This window comes from Diabrotica undecimpunctata, chromosome 9, assembly GCF_040954645.1.
Source record: "Diabrotica undecimpunctata isolate CICGRU chromosome 9, icDiaUnde3, whole genome shotgun sequence".
NCBI lineage: Eukaryota > Metazoa > Arthropoda > Insecta > Coleoptera > Chrysomelidae > Diabrotica > Diabrotica undecimpunctata.
The window spans coordinates 4,545,470-4,568,019 of NC_092811.1; the positions used below are offsets into that span (position 1 = coordinate 4,545,470).

General features: G+C 35.1%; 1 protein-coding gene across 1 annotated transcript in view; it reads right to left on the reverse strand.

The window, feature by feature from the left end:
* The window catches only part of LOC140449419 (uncharacterized), a 145,892-nt gene that overhangs the window by 62,476 nt on the left and 60,866 nt on the right, over nt 1-22,550 (reverse strand). Inside the window, exons 2-3 of the mRNA XM_072542583.1 lie at nt 9,910-9,992; nt 870-1,212 (exon numbers count right to left, since the gene is read on the reverse strand). Coding sequence (XP_072398684.1) covers nt 870-1,212; nt 9,910-9,992 — 426 coding nt within the window. The remainder of the gene's footprint in view (nt 1-869; nt 1,213-9,909; nt 9,993-22,550) is intronic.

Sequence of the window (22,550 nt, forward strand, 5' to 3'; positions counted from 1 at the left end):
ATAAAGATAAGGAAAAATAGAGGACCCAGTACTGAACCTTGTGGTACTCCACATGCAATGCTTTTGTGACTAGAGTCAGTATCATTTGCTCTAACTAGTTGTTTGCTATTCCTCAAGTAAGATTTTAACCAATTCAAAGAAATACCCCGAATTTCGTAGAAATTTAGTTTTTTATCAAAATTTCGTGATCTACATAATCAAAAGCCTTGGCATAGTCACAAAAAACAGTGGCAGTATAAAGATTATTGCTTAGTGCTTGATAGACCTCATGTAGTACAGAAAACATAGCATCACTGGTACATTTATTAGATAAAAAGCCGAACTGACTTGTGATAAAATGTTATTTTCAACGAGAAAGGACACAAGTCTGGCTTGTATAAGTCTCTAAGTAATTTTGGATAGGACTGGTAGTAAGGCAATAGGTCTATAGTTGCAGATATTCGATTTTTCACCACCCTTAGATAGACGCCCTTTAGCCTTAGTGATAACATTGTATCTGCTCGCTCTAACAAAGCGTTTAAATACAGACTTGACCGTGTTGTGTTATGTTAAAATATTGTTTTTCTTTTAAACCAAAATTGTATTTTTTTTATTATATCTACTAGTAGGTTACTTTTGGGCATAATAGGGACTTGTGACTCTGCTCTTATGCATAATAATAATAATATTTGTAAGAAAACCTTAACAAATTTGCGGTCACTGGAAAAAAATATGAAAGCTCTAATAGCAAACAAGAAAATGCTTGATATAACTTACAAACATAAATACGGATTCATGATTATCTTTAATGAGACCAATTAGTGTAAAAACATTCGATTTTGTGTTTAATGAATATAGAAATTCGATAAGTCAATTCACTTACGACTTACCTCCAAAGAAATAACATTTCCATTCTTCTCCAGCCAATTCCCGCTTAAAAGAGCAGCAAAATATTGACACCTCGACGCCAAAATGCACTTGTGAGCCTTCAGCTTATGCCCGTCCACTTCCACGATCACGTCCGGTCCGATTTCCTCCAAGAACATGCGCAGCAGATCAGTTCCCAATTTGCGAACGCTCTTTTTCGGCTGGGAGTACGATTCCTTTTTCACGATGTCTTCGGTACTCGAGTTATCGCTGTGTTCGGGCTCCAACGGATGAGGAGCGCTGCGGTAGCCCACGGAATGGGACATTAGAAGGGGGCTTTCCACCCATGAGCTCTCCGGGATGGATCTGTAAGAGATAATTCTGTACTGCAATGGAATTTTGAATAAATTCAGAAGTTATTTTTAATAAAAGGGAGTAAAAAATCTCAATCTTAAATATTACGTCCATGTTGCTATATGGTGTAGAAACCTGGACCATAAAGGCCAATGTGATGAACCGATTGGAGGCCTTAAAAATGTGGATATTTAGAAGACTACTTAAAATTCCCTGGACAGATCACACAACAAATGTCGATGTATTAAATCGAATGGGCAGAGAACGGGAATTGCTACCAATAATAAAAAGAAGAAAAACTGCTTATCTGGGTCATATAGGAAGATAGAAGGAAAAGATAGAGATCAAATCTGGAAGATTATGAAAATCTTAGACGAGAAGAAAAAAGAACGTTTAGAAGGAAAACAGGTGGGCAAATCATTTTGAAGAACTGCTTAGCGACAGTCGTGAAGAAGACCAAATAGAAATTACTTTGCCTGAAATGGATGAAAACGCTCAAGAGCCGCCTCTCACCGGAGAAGAAATTAGAGAAGCCATTTCAAAACTAAAAAATAACAAAGCCCCCCGTTTGGACAATCTTCCTGACGAACTCTTTAAAAATGGTGGTGACAAATTTTGGCGAGATGAAGATGCAACGATCAGAAAAATTTTCGACCGAAGAGGACCAGTGGGAAGACGAGCCAGAGGAAGACCAAAACAGAGGATGATCTAAAATCCATAGGAGTTAAAGCATGGAGAAGAGTTGCTAGAGACAGGGGCGAATGGAAGATTGTTCTGAAGAAGGCTTTGGCTCATAACGAGCTGTAATGCCACTGATGATGATGATAGAAGGAAAACGGGGCATCGGAAGCAAGAAATACTCATGGCTTAAAAACATAAGGGATTGGACAAACCTCGATGCCGATGGAGTATGCCAGAATTGTCGCCAGCATCCACTAATTGGAGAGGGCATCATAAGAAGAAGAAGAAGGGAGTAAGTCACAATTGATTATGATTTTCACTCCGGAAATCGTTTCAGAATCATTTTTAAGTGAATACATACTTCATATCGACAGTATAATGGTTTTGCATGGGCCTGAAATAATATTTATCGTGACGCTATACTGACTCGGTAGAACTAGATAGTATAATTGAAGGATCTTTCAGACAAGGTCTGAAACGAAGACCTATGAAAGATAACTAGAGTTACAGATGTTGTGGAAAGAACTTGCATATTGAAATGGAGATGGGCTGACCACGTGGCAAGGATGAAGGGTGGGAGAGTGGATAAAACGAAGCAAAGACAGACCAATTACACGACAGCGAGATGATCTGAGAAAAATGAAAAATTTGATCCATACTGCACAATTTGATTGTTTCTATAATTTTTCTTGATTTCGTCTTGAATTTGGTTTGGGCCGCCAGGTCTTTTTATCCTCAAAGGATTTTGAGCAATTATTATAAAAAATGCGAGAAAAGCTAAAATTTGCTATAAAAAATACCTACTATTTTTTTTATTAATATGGATACACTTAAAAATGCATCAACCGACGTCCTTGTCGGTTAATTGCTCTTAAAAATCACATGATGGTATTTTTTGTAATTTCAATATTTGTACTGGCATTCGGCTTGAGTAAATAGCAGATTATTTTTCTCTGACTCTTGCACTTTATATTTTTTCGCAGTAAAGATAAATATTTTGCAATGAGACTAAAACAAGCCATTAATAATAATGAAACTGATGCATGGAAATAAAAACTTAAACCTATATTGGCGATAAATCAATTATACGTCAAAGAATGAGATCAGATTAAAATAGGAGATTTACGAGTTTGGTAACCTTGACCCAGTAATAGGTGAGATAAAGTTGTGTAATGCGAATTATTTCTTATTGATTTTGTCCAAACTGCCAATTTTATCATCATAAACAGTCATTTTTTTCTTTGGAAGCCGTCTGAACACCCATTCCAAAATGTTTTTACCATCCATCAGTTTGTAGAGATCTTTCGGGTGGGTGCAATATGTATTTATGTCCAGTTAGTGACCCTATTATGATTTTGAGCTGCTTCTTGTTCATTTTGTGCAGTTCTACAGTTCTATTCTCACAGGTTTGAGTAACGAAACTCTTCAAATGAGTCTGTGTAGGAATTTGTTTCCAGTGTTCTTTGTATTTTTCCCGAATCCAGCCTTTTATTCGGTCTATCATTTTACTATTAACTAGTAATTCTCTTTTTTAGTATGTATTGAATAGATGGGTGGAATACTTTAAGTATTCACTTAATATAGAGGAAGAAGAAGAAAACTTGGAAGACGAAAGAGATGAGGCAAGGGGAACAGACGAGAGGGAAGAGGAACCACCAAGGATTCTTGAAGTTAAAGATGCAGTTAAAAAATTAGCCAGAAACAAATCACCCGGAATAGATAATCTCCCAGTTGAACTATATAAAGAAGGTAGCCATGATACCATAATGGCATTACAGCAGCTTATAAAAGAAATATGGACACAGAAATCACTCCCCAATTATTGGAATATTGGAATACTTTGCACCATACACAAAAAAGGAGATATGAAAGGAATACCAAATCAGTAGGTAAATTTAACAAAACTAACTCTTGAAAAAGTTGAATTTAGAGTACGAATTCATAGAAATTCTTCAGGAGGCTATTATGATAAATCAAGAGATCGCAATCGTCTCAGCTGACGAACATTTAACATTATGTGTATTATTAAATAATCAATAAAGAAAAAACTCATCAGAGAAAAAGAAGATTGTACATATGTCTAATTCCAAGATACATTTATAAAAAATCTTGCCTAATTTACTTTTCTAGAAGCCTTTTACAATCTGTTTTCAGAACCGTTACAAATGAGATAATATTCGTCTCACGCCTTTTCGAAGATTTAATCTTTACTATAATTACAAGACTTAACAAACATTTTTTCCTTACTTGATACGAGACGATATGAGATCTTCCGCTAATAACAATGATTAAATATTGTATTTAAATATTCTTATGGTTATATATAATAACAAACACCTGTATATAAACGCGAACCCATAAATATTGAAGGGGCAGCTAACTATGTAATTATTGCCGTATTCTTTTAATTTATTCGAGCCGAAATTGGGTACCAAGAATTAAACTCCCAGACCAAAACACTTCTTTGTTTATTGAACTTATTTGAAATTCAAATAAGTCAATAACATTTGATTGAATTAATGAAGAAGGGGAACAAATTATATTAGAAGTGGATTTAGTTTTATTCTACAAGTTCTCGCTTGTTTTATTATGCTACTATAATAGTATTAATTTTTTTCGCTTGTTATTTAGGCACTTTTATAAATGAAGACAACGATAGCTCAGCAGAAATCAAAATAAGAATAGAAAAAGCCAGATCCATATTCACTAAAATGAAGAGAGTGTTCTGCTGAAGAGATTTGAGCCTTGAAATGAAACTTCGCCTGATGAGATGTTACGTACTTTCTGTGCTGTTCTACGGAATGGAGTCATGGACGTTGAAAAAGATTGATACCAAAAAATTAGAGGCATTTGAACTGTGGATGTATCGCAGAATCCTGAGAATATCATGGACCGAGAGAGTCACAAATGTCGAGGTCTTGAGAAGAATGAATAAAGAAAAGGAAGTCATATTTACGATCAAAAAACGAAAACTGCAATACTTGGGACACATTACAAGAGGCGAAAGATATGAACTGCTTCGAATAATTATGCAAGGGAAAATAGCAGGAAAAAGGTCCATAGGAAGAAGACGAAACTCCTGGCTAAAGAATCTACGGGAATGGTATAGCTGTAGCAGCAACGAATTGTTTCGGTCAGCAGTTTCGAAAATACGTATAGCTCTGATGATCGCCAACCTTCGGAACGAAGATGGCACTTGAAGAAGAAGAAGAAGTTTAAGATTTTTTTATCTATTAGTATCCACCGATTAATTGCTGTTATATTTAAATTTGTTGCGAGGCAGATTGTCAATTATTCCTTTAACTAATGATCTACAACTAAGTTTCAGTAAAAAGCCGAGGTGAGAAAAGTAGCGAGAAACTGGCCAGAAGTGACCCAGTATAGAGAACATTGGAAGAGACTGAGGGAGACCTATGTCCAGTTGTGGACGTGATTGGCTGAATGATGATGATGAAGTCTCGGTAGTGCGTTATCTTCTTTGTCTCCCTCATCAACATCAATCTGGCTTTACAATCCTGCGTGGATCCTAGGCTCCTCAAGAATTTCTCTCCAGTCGTCCATATCTATAGAATTTCTCCACCAAGCACGTATTCCCATATTTCTCATGTCTTTATCGACGTTATCAAGGTTGTTCTGGGTCTTCCTCTTCTTTTCTGACTAATTGGTCTATCAAGGAGCATTTTTCTAGCTGGATCACTTTGTTCCATCCACATTACATGTCATATCCACCTCAGACGTCCTATTTTAATAAGTTTTACGATTTCAGGTTACTGGAATATTCTATAAGGTTCGAAGTTGTATCGTCTTCTCCACACTCCATTGTCATTCACTGCTCCATAGATTCGCCTTAGTACTTTTCTGTCGAAACATCCTAACATGTTTTCATTTTTTGTTAGAGTTTTATTTTTGTATTTCTAGATATAATTGTGGATTTAAGGAGGAGATTGAGCCCAAAATAGCATCTGTTGGCCGTGCAAATTCTGCGGTTTATCTCTGCGGTAGTATTAATTTCAGTGTTAAGGAGCGCTCACAGGTATACAAATTCGTTCACTGCTTCGATGACGTCGAAGGGTCGAAAGGGTAAAATCGAAGGAAAAGGGATCCTGGTAGATGATCCTGAAACACGTCGTCACGCCCCTCATATACCTAAGGAACGCGAAGAAGATTCGGCGTGCACACACAGCTTAGTATTAGCATAACAGCTGTGTGAGAACCACTTGTTTGTGTAATCATCCACCCCCAATGTAAATAGACGCTGTCCAGCATTCTACACAGTCGAGTGCAGTGGAAAGAGGAAGATTAATTCATTCTCACAGGAATCGTATACTACAAAATTCATTTCCATTACTCCAAGCATACTTTGGGTTTGGATTTGTCTCTTTTCCAACTTCTGTTTCACTTATAAATAGGGACTTTTAGAGGTAGTGGACTTTTTTCCTCTACTAGGCTCTTCTCGTATATACTTGTGTATGACATTTTTATTCAAATTATAGTTCTAGCCATTGAATCCTGCACAATCACTCGCGGTTAAGAACATGCCGCCAAATCTAAAATTGGTTCTTGATGAAGCGGTAAAAATAACTAATTTGGTTAAGTCACGTCCACTGCAATCCAGATTGTTCTTAATATTATGTGAAGATTATGAAAGCACTCATAAAACTGCTCCATACTCAAATGGTTGTTCGAGGCAAAACTTTGACAGAGCGTTTTGAACTAAGAACTTTTCTTACATATACTCTTTCTAATTTAAATTTAAAAGATTGTTTGTCCGATGAAAGATGATCTAGACTAGCATTTTTAGCAGACATATTTGGAAAACTTAACGAATTTAATCTGTTACTACAAGGAAAACAGACAAAAGTTTTCAATACTAAACATATCCGCTTTCAAAAGAAAATTAGATTTTTGGATTACTTGTTTCAGTGAGAGAGAAATCGAAAGCTTTTCATTGCGAAATAAGTTCCTTAGTCAACTTTTAGTGATAAAGAAATATTTCAAAATGAAACATTTGTTGCATTTGTGTAATATCTCAATGATCTGCGAGAGACTTTCGTGAATAACATAATCATCATCATCAACTAGCCTCTAACGTCCACTGCTGAACATAGGCCTCTCCCATACTTTTCCACTTAGTTCGATTTTGCGCCATCTGAATCCAATTTGTTGTCACTCTTTTTACGTCATCTGTCCATCTCGTTGAGGGTCGACCTCTATTTCTGTTAGCTTTTATTGGAGGTCTCCATTCCAAAATTCTTTTTGTCCACCGGTCATCAACTGATCTTGCTACATGACCTGCCCAGTACCACTTTAGTGTTGTTATCCTTTCAATAACGTCTGCTACTCCTGATCTTTTGCGTATAGTAGCATTGGGTATTCTATCACGTAGAGAAATCCCTAACATTATTCTCTCCATTGCCCTTTCCGCAACTTATAATTTACTCACTGTTGTTCTTGTGAGTGTATGGTTTCTGCACCGTAGGTCATCACTGGCAAAATACACTGACAAAATACACTGATAATAACATAATACGAAACTGAAAATAAACTCATGGATTAAAAACCCTTTTTCATCCAATTTACAGAAGCCTGAAAATATGTCAAATCAGATATACGAATCATTTTTAGAAATGACATCAGACACAAGCATGGAATGATTGTTTAAAACAATTTCACTTAATGATTTTTGGTGCAGTGTTCGTGATGAATATCTATAACTTGTTACAGAGGCTTTAAATGTTCTTCTGTCGTTCCCACAACGAACTTGTGGGAAATAGGATTTTCAACGTACGAACCTACAAAAACAAAATAACCAGACATGAGAAGCCATCTTTCTTCTATAAATCCTGACGGATTATACCCAGATGATAAAAATAAAAAACGATTTCATTCATCGTTTGTTAACTATAACTTACTACTTATTTAGTAAGTCTTACCGTATTTTCATTTTTTGTATGATTATTATTAATTAGCAATGCACCTTGGTAATGTGGTAATGAGTATACTATTCAGGATCAGAAAATGGTAAAGATGAAAATGGATTCAGAATTATCTCACATAACAATATAGCCAAACATGTCAACAACCTCATACCAGGGAACGATAGAATTCTCTTGTCACAAATAAATAGGTCACCGATGAACACTAACATTATACAAGTCTATGCACCCACAGCAGACCACAGTGATGAGGAAATATCAGAATTTTACAAACAAATAAGCAACCTTATAAGTGATATACTGAGACATGAACTCCCTATAGTCATGGGAGACTTCAATGCTAAAATCGGTAACGGAAAAGAAGGGTAACATATTGGTCCTTATGGATTAGGAAAGAGAAATCAACGAGGAGAAACAATGATTATCTTTGCAGCTGAACATGTCTTAATCGTGCTAAATACATTGTACAAACTACTACCTAGACAGATGTATACGTGGAAATCACCTAGAGACAACGAAGAAGACGTTATTATAAGAAACCAAATAGACTATATACTTGTTAACAAAAGATATCGAAACAGTTTCAACAGTGTTAAAACCTACCCAGGCGATGATATTCAATCTGACCACAATCCTTTATTGGGCGTGTACAGAACCAAGTTAAAGAGAACACGCGGAAAAACTGTAAAAAACATGACATGAGAAAACTGAAATGTAGTGAAGTAAAAGAAATAGTCAGCAAAACAATAAATAAAAAATTCAAAGAAATCGATAATACAACGAAAAGCACAGAAGAGAAGATAGAATCCCTTAATAAAACGATAGACGACATTAAAGACAATTTTATGAAGAACGAAGAAGGCAAGAATAAGACATGGATGACGACAGAGATTCTGCAGCTGATGGAAGAAAGAAGGAAAAACAAGAACTCTTTAAAAGCCACAACCTTAATCTGGAGATAAAAGTAAGGCTCCTACGCTGTTATATCTTCTCGATATTATACTACAGAGTTGAATCCTGGACACTCAGTGAAGCGATGGAGAAAAAACTTGAAGCCTTCGAGATGTGGCTATACAGAAGAATCCTAAGGATATCATGGACGGACAAGATAACCAACGAGACTGTAGTACGAAGAATGGGGAAAGAAAGAGAAGTGCTGTGTACGATCAAAATGAGAAAGTAAGAATATCTCGGACACATAATGAGAAACGGCACTAAATACAGATCACTGAAAATAATCCTTCGAGTATTCGGAAAGCGAGGAATTGGGAGAAGAAGAATATCATGGTTAAAAAACCTAAGGAAATGGTTCTCCACAACAACAACTAATCTATTTAAAGCATCAGTTAATAAAATAATTATAGCCAGAATGATCGCCAATATTCGAAACGAATAAGCACCAAAAGAAGAAGAATTTGGTATTACCTGGTTTTGCTTTTAGTTTAGTACTTTCAACTTCAGGATTTCTTTTAAAACTTACTTTTTTAAAAGGGTTACACCACCAAAATAGTTTGAGAACCGCTGGTTTACTGTATTAAAATTTCCAATTGGTGAAGATCATGATCTCTTATGTTTTCCAACATTATTTTGGTACAATAATATAATTTCTATCCATCAATTCTGTCGCAGCTATTACCCATTTGTAGCTAGCACCTGACCCAACCTGTTCTCCTAAAGAACAAGAACCGGAGACTCTTGATAACAAGTTAGAGGTTAGTAAATACTTTAGAAACTAAACAAAATATATGTAGAATAACTACTAATAGTAAGAGTAGAGATGAATCAATAATAAATGTCCAAGAAGAAATCCTGAAGCGATAAAAAGAAAGCAATCTAAGAAATGATCGTGAAGAAAAAATATTGGACAATGAAATCAAGTCTCTAGTAAATAGTATACCAAAAAATGAATTCTGTTAATTTCTAAGAATACCTGCACGATGTTCTTCAGGCTAAATATAATATTTCAAGAATGGTTTTTGTAATCTGTTTAATTTTAATTCTGCGGAAACCGACAACCAAAACAAGATTAACGAGCGACATAGTAACTATCGTTATACCTCCAAAACATTCCAATAAGTCCGGCCTGTCTTACCTGCTCATCCTCGGCGTAAAATTTAAATCCACTTTCGGTTTCTGGCATTCCAGGTCCGAGAGTTTTACGAACTGCGGGCAAGTCTGTAACAAAACAGCCATCGTTAACTTTCTACTCCGATTAAAACTAAAACAATAATTTAAAACAAATCACGGGAATCGAAATGTTTTTCTGATAACAGCGCGGACCGCATCACTAATATTTATGGTCAATAGATGGAATAGTACTGTGGTGGAATCAAAAAGCCACTGATGCGCGAACTGCTTGTTTCTTATCTACAGTGGAAGGCAATGCTTGCATGAATACGTAATTTATATCTATACATGGTGGATATAATATAATTAGATTTATACCACTGTTATAAAAAATCATTTATATTTAAACAATGAAAGAACTCAATAAATTAACTTGTGTGTGTTTGTGTGTGTGTGTGAGAGAGAGATGGCATTAGACAAAAAATCTTTTTGCCACAGAAAATTGTTATAAGGATGTTTAAATTTTTATTTTAGAATCGTTTATAAACTTTATTAGAATATTATATATAGATTTGTCAGAATAAGATAACAGATTGCTGATGTTAACTGGTAGGCTAATATTGAGATCAATTAAACCTAAATATAGGCTTCGAGTCTGTTCCCTATGATTAGGACAATCGAAAAATAAGTGGTTCAAATCTCCGACAGTTTTACCATCACAAGGACAGAAAGGGGTTTCATAGATTCCAATTCTATGCAGATGCTCTGGAAAGAGGCCATGGTTAAGTTTTAACCGGGTTATTAACGAGGAATGTACTTTATTATAGTTAAAATTAAAATGGGGAATATTTTTTTGGTAAGCATGGATGAATAGAAAAGTAATGGTTTCTTGAAGTCTTCTGAACCTCTTTATATTTTGACATCCATCTTTCCCTGCCAATACTCCTGATAATAGAAAAAAGATCTTTAAAGTAGTAAAAATTTGTAATTTCTGATATCTCAGATGTATTTTTTGCCATACCATCCACTAATTTGTTTCCAATTACTCCATTATGTCCTTTAACCCAGAGTAAAGTAACTGTTTTTTTTTGTGAATTTTAGATCATGTAATAATTTTTTGATATCAAGTATAATGGAGTTTTGAAAACTATCCAATGGATGGCTACGAATAGCTTGTAATACTGCCTGAGAATCTGATACTATTACGATGTTCTCACAATAATTAGTGACACACCAAGTTAGTGCTTTCTGTATAGCAGCAGCCTCGGCTGTAAAAATAGAACAACATTCAGGAATTCGATATTTCTCAACATAATTGCTGTTTGAAACAAAAAAAGCGAAACCAGTACTTTTAACAGTTTTTGAACCATCTGTATAAATTATTGTTAAATCTTCCCCTAATTTGCTTAGTATGGATTTGAATATCATATTAGTTAAAATTGGCAAGTCTGAATAAGAGGGCATTATAATAGTTGGTTTGTCTATCAGAACTTCAAAGTCTTGTATGTAAAAAGGAAATTTTGGGAGCTGTAATATATAAGATTGAAATGAATTCGTATAGATAAAAGATTCTGCAAGAGGAGGAGAATTTTTTATTCTCCAATAAGAATTTGTTAAATTTTTGTCAAAAGTAAACCTATTTTGTGAACCATAGTTGTATTAAACGATCTGTATGTTATTAGACGTTTGTTGGCTAACATTTGCCTACGTATGTGTAAAGGTGGTTCCTGGGCTTCTGCTAAAACTGCTTGGTTTGGTGAAGACATCATAGCTCCTAGACAAATTTTTATTGATTTAAATTGTATTCTGTCAAGAGTTAATAGATTTGTTTTGCATGTTGAACCGTAAAGAACACAACCGTAATCCAGAATGGATCGTATGTAGGATCTATAAAACATTAAGGAGATATTTTGATCTGCACCCCATCTTTTTTTAGAAACGAAACGCAGAAGGTTAATTCCACGCTCGCACTTTTGTTTTACGTACTTTATATGGCTGGACCACAAGAGTTTTTTATCTAGGATCATGCCTAGATACTTATACTCTTCTGCTAAGGGGAAATTATAATCACCTATCTGGCATTTGCCTGTGACTTTTTGTCTACGTCTAGTGAAACATACAATCGAAGATTTTTCTTGTGATATACTAAAACCCATTTGTTTCACCCACTTATCTAAGTTACTAAAGCTAAGTTTTAGATTCAACATACAATCTTCATAGGATTTATGGCTGGTATATAAACATATATCGTCTGCATATTGAATTATTTTGCATTTTTCATCCATCAAACCATGCAGATCTGCAGTATAAACATTAAATAATAAAGGACTTAGAATTGAGCCTTGTGGGAGACCGTTATATAATATTCTTGGACCGTGTAATACATTTCTATGGTCCCGTAAGTATATTTTTCTATTCACATACAAATTTATTATATATGGATATAATATATCCAAATCAACCACGTCATATGCACCCTTTAAATCTAGAAACAAACATAGCATAAATTCGTTTTTTGAAAAACAGAGTTGAATATCCGTAACTAAATGTATGAGAGCATCAATAGTACCTCGACCTCTACGAAATCCATACTGTGAGTAGGGAAAAACTGAACTACTTTCAATAAAATGTTCTAATCTAAATTTTATAAGCCTTTCAAAGGATTTTGTCACACATGATAATAGAGAAATGGGTCTATAAGATGATGGAAGTTCTGGGTTTAAGTTAAATTTGAGTAAAGGGCATATGATAATATTTTTTAAAGTATCGCAATATTCTTGTTTCAACCACCAACTATTAAAGATTTGTAAGAGAACATCTTTGGCATTTGACGGCAATTTGTCCAATATCTTATAAGTAAAACCGTCCAAACCGGGGGCTGTATTTCTGCTTTTTTTTAGTGCGAAATCAAGTTCTGAAGGAGTAAAAGGTTTTGACATGGAATCTACACTAGTATTAAAACGAAAAAATTCTTTAATCCTACCAACATTACCAGAGGCATATGAAGGTGCAAGTTGGTCTAACATCTGTTTAATGAGATTTTCAGAAAGTTGAGGTTTTTTGTTGTACTGATAGTTATTGGAAATTGATCTGACGGTTGACCATATTTTTGAAAGAGGTGTGCTTTTGTTTAGACTATTTAAAAAAATTTATCCAACTACTTTTTTTCTTTGTTTTAAATAATCGTCTGGTTTGGGCTGCTATATTTTTATAGTTTATGTAATTATTATGGTTACTTTGGGTTCGATACGCTTTCAATGCTTCTGATCGTTTTTTTATTATGAATGTACATTCCTCATCCCACCAATAAGGCCTTGGAATTGAGGGAGTTAAAGGTTTTTTTATGGGCATAGATTTGGAAGCAGCTAGAGAGATAGTCTGAAAGAGTAGGGCTGTCTTCTCATCGTTAGAAAGATTATTAGATGATAAAAATGTGGATAATTGTTTATCTAAATCGGTCTGAAATAGCTTCCAGTCAGCGCGGCAATCGTTCCATTTTGTTGATGGATTAATTAGAAAGGAAGTAGGATTAATTTTAAGCTCTATTTTAATAGGAAATTGATCGGATCCATAAATTAACTTATAAATAACTTATAATAAAATGTCCTCGTACATTAACAATTTCAACATGAATAGCATATGGATTATGGTGGTACTGACAGACGCTAAATGCCAAAATGCCCGTAGCTGCGAATTTTATATAAACTCTAGAGAATAACTTTGTTTCTATGCTCAAGTAAACTTTTTGCTCTAATATACAATCAATATTAGAATGTATTCAAACATTTTTAAGTAAAATAACTCCAAAACATTGAACTGATTGTTTGGTTGTGTGCTGTGTGTCATAATTATAATAGTATTATACCCATTTTGTAATTTTTCACCATCAAGTTGATTTATCATATCCTGTGTTAAGCAGACGATGCAATATTGATAGCTCAAGATGAAGATCCACAGATTTAACATAAGAGCAAAAGAATTTAATATGACAATCTCATCTCAGAAAACTAAAACAATAGTAATCAGCAAAGAACCAACCAAAGGTAAAATAGAAATTGGTGGCATCAGTATTGAACAAGTAATGGAAATAAAATACCTTGGAATTAAACTGTCCAGCTATGGAGATCTGTGGATTGTGGTAACCTACCCCAGTGGGAAGCAGAGTCAGGGCAAACGGGAGCGGGAGAAATGGTCCTTCGAAGATTAGGGGGTTGGGCAAAAGGTTAACTACCTCTTCCCTTAAAAAAAATTATTGTTATGAACGCACAAAGAAGAAAAGCCGGTCTGTTTAGTTCACGACGATCTGGCAAACGACAAAGGAATCACGATTTACGAATCTACATGAAACGTACAAACCCTTTATGCCCCAGGCGTTCTTAAATTGCTAACACAAGAACTGGATAAAATAAAAGCTGATGTAATAGCGATTGAAGGAATGAGATGGACTAGTTCAGGAATTACCGAGAGAAAAAAAAAGCAATTTGAAGAAAAGCAGTTAAAAAACATAGAATGGATAGGAAATCAAAACGAAACTCGAAAGCTATACAGAAATGTAAAAGAAAATGAGTAAATAGTTTAATTCAAGAATAAGGAACTGTAAGGATGAAGAAGGAAATAAGTGATACGGCCTCAATCTTGAAGCGATGGACTGAATTTAACAGCCAGTATATTGAAGAAGCAGATAACACCGTAGCATATCGAAATCCACCCAAACGAAAGACCACCTACCACTGAAAAGATTGCCCAAGCCATTTCTACAGGGCAAAAAATTTTATTGCAGAGCCTTTCGTTGATTCTCAAAGTGTTTTTTTTACTACCACTGGTAAGTATATTAGAATTGGTCAAAAATTATTTTTAAGGAATTGATTAAACAATCGCCTGAAGCATCATCATCATAAGTGGCTCGACAATCCATTGTTGATCTTGGCCTGCTCACAAAGAAGTCGCCACTCCTCTGGCTTTATCTTTTCCCATTCTTCTCAACACCTCGACATTCGTGACTCTATCCACCCAACTTATTCTTAATATCCTTCTGTAGGGCCATAACTCGAAGGCTTCTAATCTGTCCGAGATATCTTTCTTTAATGTCCAAGCCTCCAACCCATAAAATAATACGGAGAACACGTAGCATCTCAGAAGTCTTATCTTTAAAGAAATTGAAATGTCCCTGCTGCGGAGTACTTTTTTCAGTTTGTTGAAAGAATTTCTTGCCTGTCCTATTCTTGCCTTAATCTCTTCTGTGTACTCATTATTTTCGTTAATTATTGTACCCAGATATTTATATTTTTCAACTTTTTTAATTTGTTCTCCATGTATTGTTATGTTTTCTTGGCGCTGTTGGGCTTTTGTAATTACCATAAATTGTGTCTTTTTTGTGTTTAGGGACAGTCCGTTTTCTTCACTGACTTCTACTCTGTCAACCATTTGTTGTAAATCCTCAAGACATTCCGCTAATAAAATAGTCCCGTCGGCAAACCGTATATTATTGATTGGTCGGCCATTTATTTTTATTCCCATAGTTAGTTCTTCTAGTGCTTCCTGGATTATTTCCTCTGAATACAAATTGAACAAAGTAGGAGACAGGACACAGCCCTGCCTGACGCCCCTCTCAATCTGTATTTCATTTGAAAAGACGTTGTTATCTTTTACCACAGCGATATTATTATAATAGATAGCGCTAATGATCCTGATGTCTCTCATATCTAAGTTTTTCTTTTCAAGTAATTCGATAAGACGGTTATATCTGACCTTATCGAAGGCTTTGTTGTAATCCACGAAACATATATACTGGCTGATTAACATCCATGCACCTTTGCACAAGTACATTCACAGCGAACAGGGCTTCCCTCGTTCCCAGTGCATTTCTAAATCCAAATTGTGTGTCACTTATGTCCTGCTCAAGTTTGTTGTGTATTCTCCGGTGTATAATTTTTAAAAATATTTTGAGCGTATGACCGGTGGTCTTTGCATTATTTTGCATTTGGTTTTTTTTGGTAGTGTTATGAATGTTGACATCAGCCAACTGGGAATGATTCCCCCCGTCTTAGACCATTATTAATGTCAAAGAATATAGAGTTTTCTCCTTCAATTCTAACGCATGAGCGTACGTTTTGAATTGTTAGTTGGGTCAACTTAATTAACTTAGATAGGATCCCAAAGTATATCTTCTTCTTCTTAGAGTGCCATATCCCTACGGAACGTCGGCGACTACCATGCTTATAATATTGTTATACTGATCTCGGTCTTGCGCTACGTGTAGCAATTGGTCCGCTGTCAAACCTGTCCACTGCCGCAAATTCCCCAACCAAGAGAGTTTCTTCCGTTCTATCCATTTCTTTCCTTCGATTTTACCGTTGAGAATTAGCCGAAGGAACTCATATCTTGGTCCTCTGAATATATGTCCAAGATATTCTAGTTTACGCCTCTTAATAATATTTAATAGAGTTCGTTGATGTCCCATTCTTCGAAGAACTTCTTCGTTTCTGGTTCTGCTAGTCCATGGAATTTTTAGTATCCTTCGATACAAACACATCTCAAACGCCTCGATTTTATTCATGATATCGGAGTTTAAAGTCCAAGTTTCACATCCATACAAAAGTACAGACCACACGTAACATCTTGTAAACTTTTCAAGGATTTCCAAATTTAATGAGTTATTGGATAATAGAGGCTTGAATTTTTGAAATGAGTTTCTTGCCTGTTCAATTCTACATCGAATTTCGAAGGATGGATCCAGATTTTGGGTAATCCAACATCCAAGGTATTTGAATCTCTGAACTCTCTGCAGCGGTTGTTGATTTAATATCAGTTGGGTTGCGCCGATATCCACTTTACTGGTCACCATGTATTTAGTTTTATCGATATTTATTGACAGTCCCCAATTTGTGCATTCCATGTCAACTCTATTGATTAGCTCCTGCAGATCGTATATCAAAGTATATCATTGCATTATATAATGCAGTTCTTTTCTTTTCACATAGGCTGCTTTGAAGTCGACGAAGAGATGATGTGTATCTATGTTATATTCTAGTGACTTTTCTAGAATTTGCCTTTGTCTTGAATTTGATGTGTAGTTGATTTTCCAGCAGTAAATCCGCATTGATATTGACCAACAATATCCTTTGTAAAATGTTTAAGTCTTTCAAACAATACATTGCCAAATATTTTATACGCAAATGCTAACAGAGTAATGCCTCTATAGTTCTTACACTCCAGTTGATCACCCTTTTTATGCAACAGACATATTATTCCCTTTAACCACTCTTCTGGTACCAATTCACTCTGTCATATAAGTACTATTAGTTTATGGATATTTGCAAAAAGTTGATCACCACCTTTTTTCATACATTTCCGAACAGATTTCATCGATTCCTGGGGCTTTATTGTCTTTGAGTTTTAGGATGGCATTTGACACTTCTCTTGTTGAGTCTTCACTGTGTAGCTGATGTTGTAGATTTTGTTGATTGTCTACGTTATAACCTCCTTCAATATCGTTTATATTTAGATGTTCGCTGAAATGTTGTGCCTATCTGTTAAGAACTCGCCCGAAACATATTCATATTTAAAAACAAAATTTCTAGCGCTGAGTGGTGCCAAATTTGGAAAGCAGATTCATAATCAAAGAAAAAGAGAGTGGCCTACATGAAGAGGGATCGATAGAATAAAAACTATTTTGGAAACAAGGAGTAAATTAGTATTAAGCATAAAGTTTAGCACAGGAGAATAAAAATTAAAAAAAAAAACAGCATGGCTAATCTCTTCCGAATCCTCATAATCCTCATCCTTCCGGTAGAATAAATTCAGCAATGTAAATGTTTATTATGTAAATTAAAAACTGTGGTCGCCGCTATCAGCTTTTTTTTTGGAGATACTAATTTTAATTAAGTTTTCAGAGAGCATTCCTGTATACAATTTGCACGTAGCCGTAATATTTACTATTATAATTGTAGACATACGTCTTGTCCGCAGACGAACATTATTTTTTACGAAATGATAAGTAAAAGTGGTTCCTCTGCTTCTCCGGTTGCACATAATTTAAATTTAGTGATAGCGGTTGGATAACAACAAATTTCTTTTTATATTCAGCGGTGAGAATGAGTAATTACGGTATGTGGTTATCTTTTGGTTATCTACATACAACAGCATAATGATTCTTCGGTATCTGTGTAGATGTTACGTAAAAATGTTTATAAATGAACTTTGTTGTTGTTGTTGTTGGCTGCAAAGGAGTTCACAGGAATTAACAAAACCATTAAGTATTTTATCAAAGAGGAACATATTTTATCTAAAAAGAGAAAGAAGAAAATATTAATCAAGCCAGAATGCAAGTGATGACAAATCAAGACGCACAGTTAACAATTATAGTTAAACAAAAACAAATCGAAGAGGTTAATAAATAGATGTTGTAGGGGAAAGGATGACGTAGCTGGCTGGTTCGATGATTTAAAAGTAAATATTTAAAAAATTATAGTCTCACCCTCCTACATTTGTTAGATAAAAAATAAATGTAAATCTCGAAGGACCAGCGATCCATAGGTCGCAAATAGAAGAGACCAAAGAAGTCGAGATTCGATAATGATGGAAAGAAAAGATATCATATCCTGGAGAAACAAGTACCTCAGAAAAATAAAAACATTGAGGAAGAAGGATAATATAAACCTTGTTTATACCGATGAGTCTTGGACTATCATAGGTGCTTCAGTTAAAAAGGAATGGAGGGACACAATGATCGAGAATCCAAGAGATGCCTTCATAAAAGGGCTCTCTACTGGACTGAAAGCTCCAACCCAAAGAGGTCCTCGGTTTGTTCTTCTTCATGCTGGAAGCGCAGCTGGTTTTGTGGCATACTGCGGTTGCATTTAGAGATGAGTAACCATAGTTTTTAAAAAATGATTGTCAAAATTCAAAGAAATGGTTAATTGATTTAGCTAATACTCTTTACATCTAATACAGGTTAAGTCAAAACACAGAATGATTATTTGCTCAGTATTTTTAAATGCATTTCCCTGTATTTTATATCCCCATCATAAATTAACCATATATAGATTATACGGAAAGTTTTTATCAAAACGTCAGGTTAGCATCATTTTTTATTACAAATATCTATCATCAAGCTCCGTACTCTGTTCTATATAAACTTAAGATAGATCAATAATACCTCATTTACTTACGAATTATAAATAAGTTGAAAAATATATTGATTTCATTACCATCTAAAAATAAAACTGTTGTACAGAAACCAATTTACGTCCGTTTTATAGATTTTAAGAAGGCGTTTGATAGGCTTCAACATGGTAGGCTGTTCGAATATCTAGAAATGATTGGAATAGATGATAAAGATCTGAGACTTTTACAACATCTATGTTGGAATCAAGAAGCTTCTATTCTGGTAGACGGCAAAGAAACAGACAAAATTTGTATTCAAATAGGTGTTAGACAGAGTTGTGTGTTGTCCCCAACTTTGTTTATTGTTTACTCAGAAATAATTTTTAACGAAGCCTTGGAAGGGCAATGTGGAGTTCGAATCGGGGGAGAAACTATTAACAACATCAGATATGCAGATGACACCGCGATCATGGCTCAAAGTATCGAAGATCTTCAATTCCTTTTCCAAGGTACATGTGGTTAGTAAACAAGATCTCGGCGCTATACAACTAATTGTCAATAATGAACCGATAACAAAAGTTAACCATTTTAAATACCTAGGATGTTGGATAAACGAGACACTAAATCCAGATGAAGAAATTAAAACTCGTATAGAAATTGTAAGAGGAGTATTTATGAAACTTAGATCTATTCTGAGCAATTCTCAGCTGAACTTACAGCTGAGAATTAAGTTCCTAAAATGTTATGTGTATCCTGTATCACTGTATGGATGTGAAACCTGGATTATGAAGGTTAACATGATGAACAAATAAGAAGCTCTCGAGATGTGGTTATATCGTAGAATGCTCAGAATATCATGGGTTCAACACATTTCAAACAGAGAAGTCTTGAACAGAGTAGGTCAAGGTGAAGGCGACTTAATAAAGATGATAAAAAGAGAAAACCCGAATATCTGGGGCATATAATGAGAGGAAGCAGATACAGGATAATGCAGTTGATACTCAACGGAAAGATCGACGGAAAAAGAGGAATTGGTAGGAAGAAACACTCATGGTTCCGAAATCTTCGTCAATGGACTGGCTTATCAGCAGATGAATTATTATATACCGCGCAAGATCGAGAACGATATCGGCAAATCGTCATGGAAGCTACCCATGCCTAAAACTTGGCCACGGTACTCAAAGAAGAAGATCAGTAGCAAAATTTCAAGAATGGAAAAACAAAGTTGAGGAAGAATGTAACACCCAGTCCTTCTGTTTGTTAACTGGCTTAAATATCTTCGTTTTTCAGTATCTAAATTACGCAAAAAATTCACATTAAATATTTCAATAAACTCATTTTTTTAATTAAGTACATTAGTCGATTTCGCTGACAAAGATAACTTTTATCTGGATTTGCAAATCTCGCGTTAAATTATTATAATTGTAGATTTATAATGGCATCTTTTTAATTCGTTTGTCATCAGACACGATTACGCAATTCAAGCTAATTTTAAATATATATAAAAATCGGTAATTATAAGAAACCTGAACTGTTAGATCCAACTGCAAAGGCTACTGGCGATTTTTATAAAACTCGTTAATGATTTTATGCTATTTTTCTTTCGCCGAAATCGTTTACTCATAGGAATCTTTGAATTTTGCACTTTTTTTTATATCCAAGATGATGTAATACCGAACGTAGAACTTTTGTTCGAACATTTTTATAAATTTAATGAAATATTTGATCGAAGTAGGAGGTCGTTAACTGACTACAAAAAGATCTAATTTAATTCTATAGTGTTAATGGCCAGCTAATAGACTACTAACCTGCAAGTGGTCCAATTTTCACAGATATTACAAAAAACATGGTCATTTCACAACTAGTTATATAAATAGTTATCGAATGGTCTTCTTATATTATTTAAAATTTGAAGATCTCATGATATTCTGATTATAGTAAAGAGAAATAAGCAAAAAACGATTCTATTCGGGACTGTGACAAATCCAAGTATATAATTTTGTTTTGCTTATTGCCCAGCTACTCACTTCAATGTCGATCATCATTAATACTGTTATAAATTGGAAGATATCACTGATGCAGTCGTGGAAGATGGGTAGATGGCCAGATGACCTGAAGAGATTGGTCTCAAAACTGGATTAGTTCTGCGTAATGCAGACAGTGATTGAGGAAGTTGGACGACGCCTATAAAAAAGGCAGTGATCAAATCTCATGTGTTGAACGGGAGGCCCAAACTTTAAAGTTTTTTTTTTCGTCTTTATGGAGGGGGGTTTGGAATCTTCAAACGATATATCAGTCCAGGACGCCGCCTGACTGACCTTAGTGCAGGATTTGTTCTTCGTACTCCCGGCAATAGTTCCCGAGATACTTTAAAATGCTCTGACTCTACACCGAACGCCTAACTGCTAAACCAGACCCTCCTCTCTCATCCATCTACACTCCATTCATCAGCAAGGAGACTCCCTGTCTCGTTCCAGGTAGCGCGTAGAAGATCCTCATCGCTCCTAGTACGGCATCACTCTCAGATGGACATTTCCTCCTTCCCCACAGTCTGAATCAGACAGTCTGACCCACTGTTCTAGCTTCAACTTCCAGCATTTTTCCCTCTTACCTTTGCTGTTGGTCCAGCTGTCTTTCTTCCTCTTCTTTTTTCTTGATCACTGCACGAATATAGTTGTGTACGCTAGTCCAACCTGCTTTATTTTCAATCATTCTCTTACTTTAACAAAATTCACACCTATCTCTCTTTCCATTCTGTTCCTTTCCACTATCCATCTGCTGCAATCTAACAACGTATGTGTCACAGTGTCCGAGTGTCCACAGTATAGGCATTCATCTGTATCAGCCTTTCCGATCCTATAGAGGTAGGCCCTAAAACACCCGTGTCTATAGCTCATCAACGTACTATCGGAAGGTGGAGGATGGAGGAGCATTGGGGCGAGATGGAGTAGTTCCCGATTTACTCAGATGAATTCCCTTCATCCCCCAAGGAATTGTAACACCTACATATCATTTTCTAAGGGTGTGCATGTCTCACAAGCTGGGCTGGGTTTATTTCTATTGCTACTACATTCAAGTGTTATTTCTACTTTTACATCTTTAATAAATTTTATTAGCAATTCTAAGGTTTCTCTATTAGCAGTTGCCAAAATGTGTGATAGACTTAACGAAACAAATATTTCATTTCTTTATTTCATTTATTAGATTTTTCTAAATATTTGTTAGATCCAAAGAAAATATGGTTAAAATCTCCTTAAGAACTTATATCACAACTGCAGGATGATGGCGGTAATATTCCAAGCTTAAATAAATGAGACAGTAATCGACCATGATTTGTTTTTAAGCGAAATACACTCGCCGAGAAGAATTTGGTAGTCGAGTAATTGAATATGTATTGGGGTGGGAGTGGTAAAGTGGGGTGCATCTGGAAATATGTATTTTGCGAGTTTTCAACAATATTCTCCCATTGCTGTTCCCATTTCAGTTTATTTTATTTTTTATTGAGTTAAATATAACCCTTACTGTATAAATATTGTAAAAGACTCCATTATGACTGCTTTC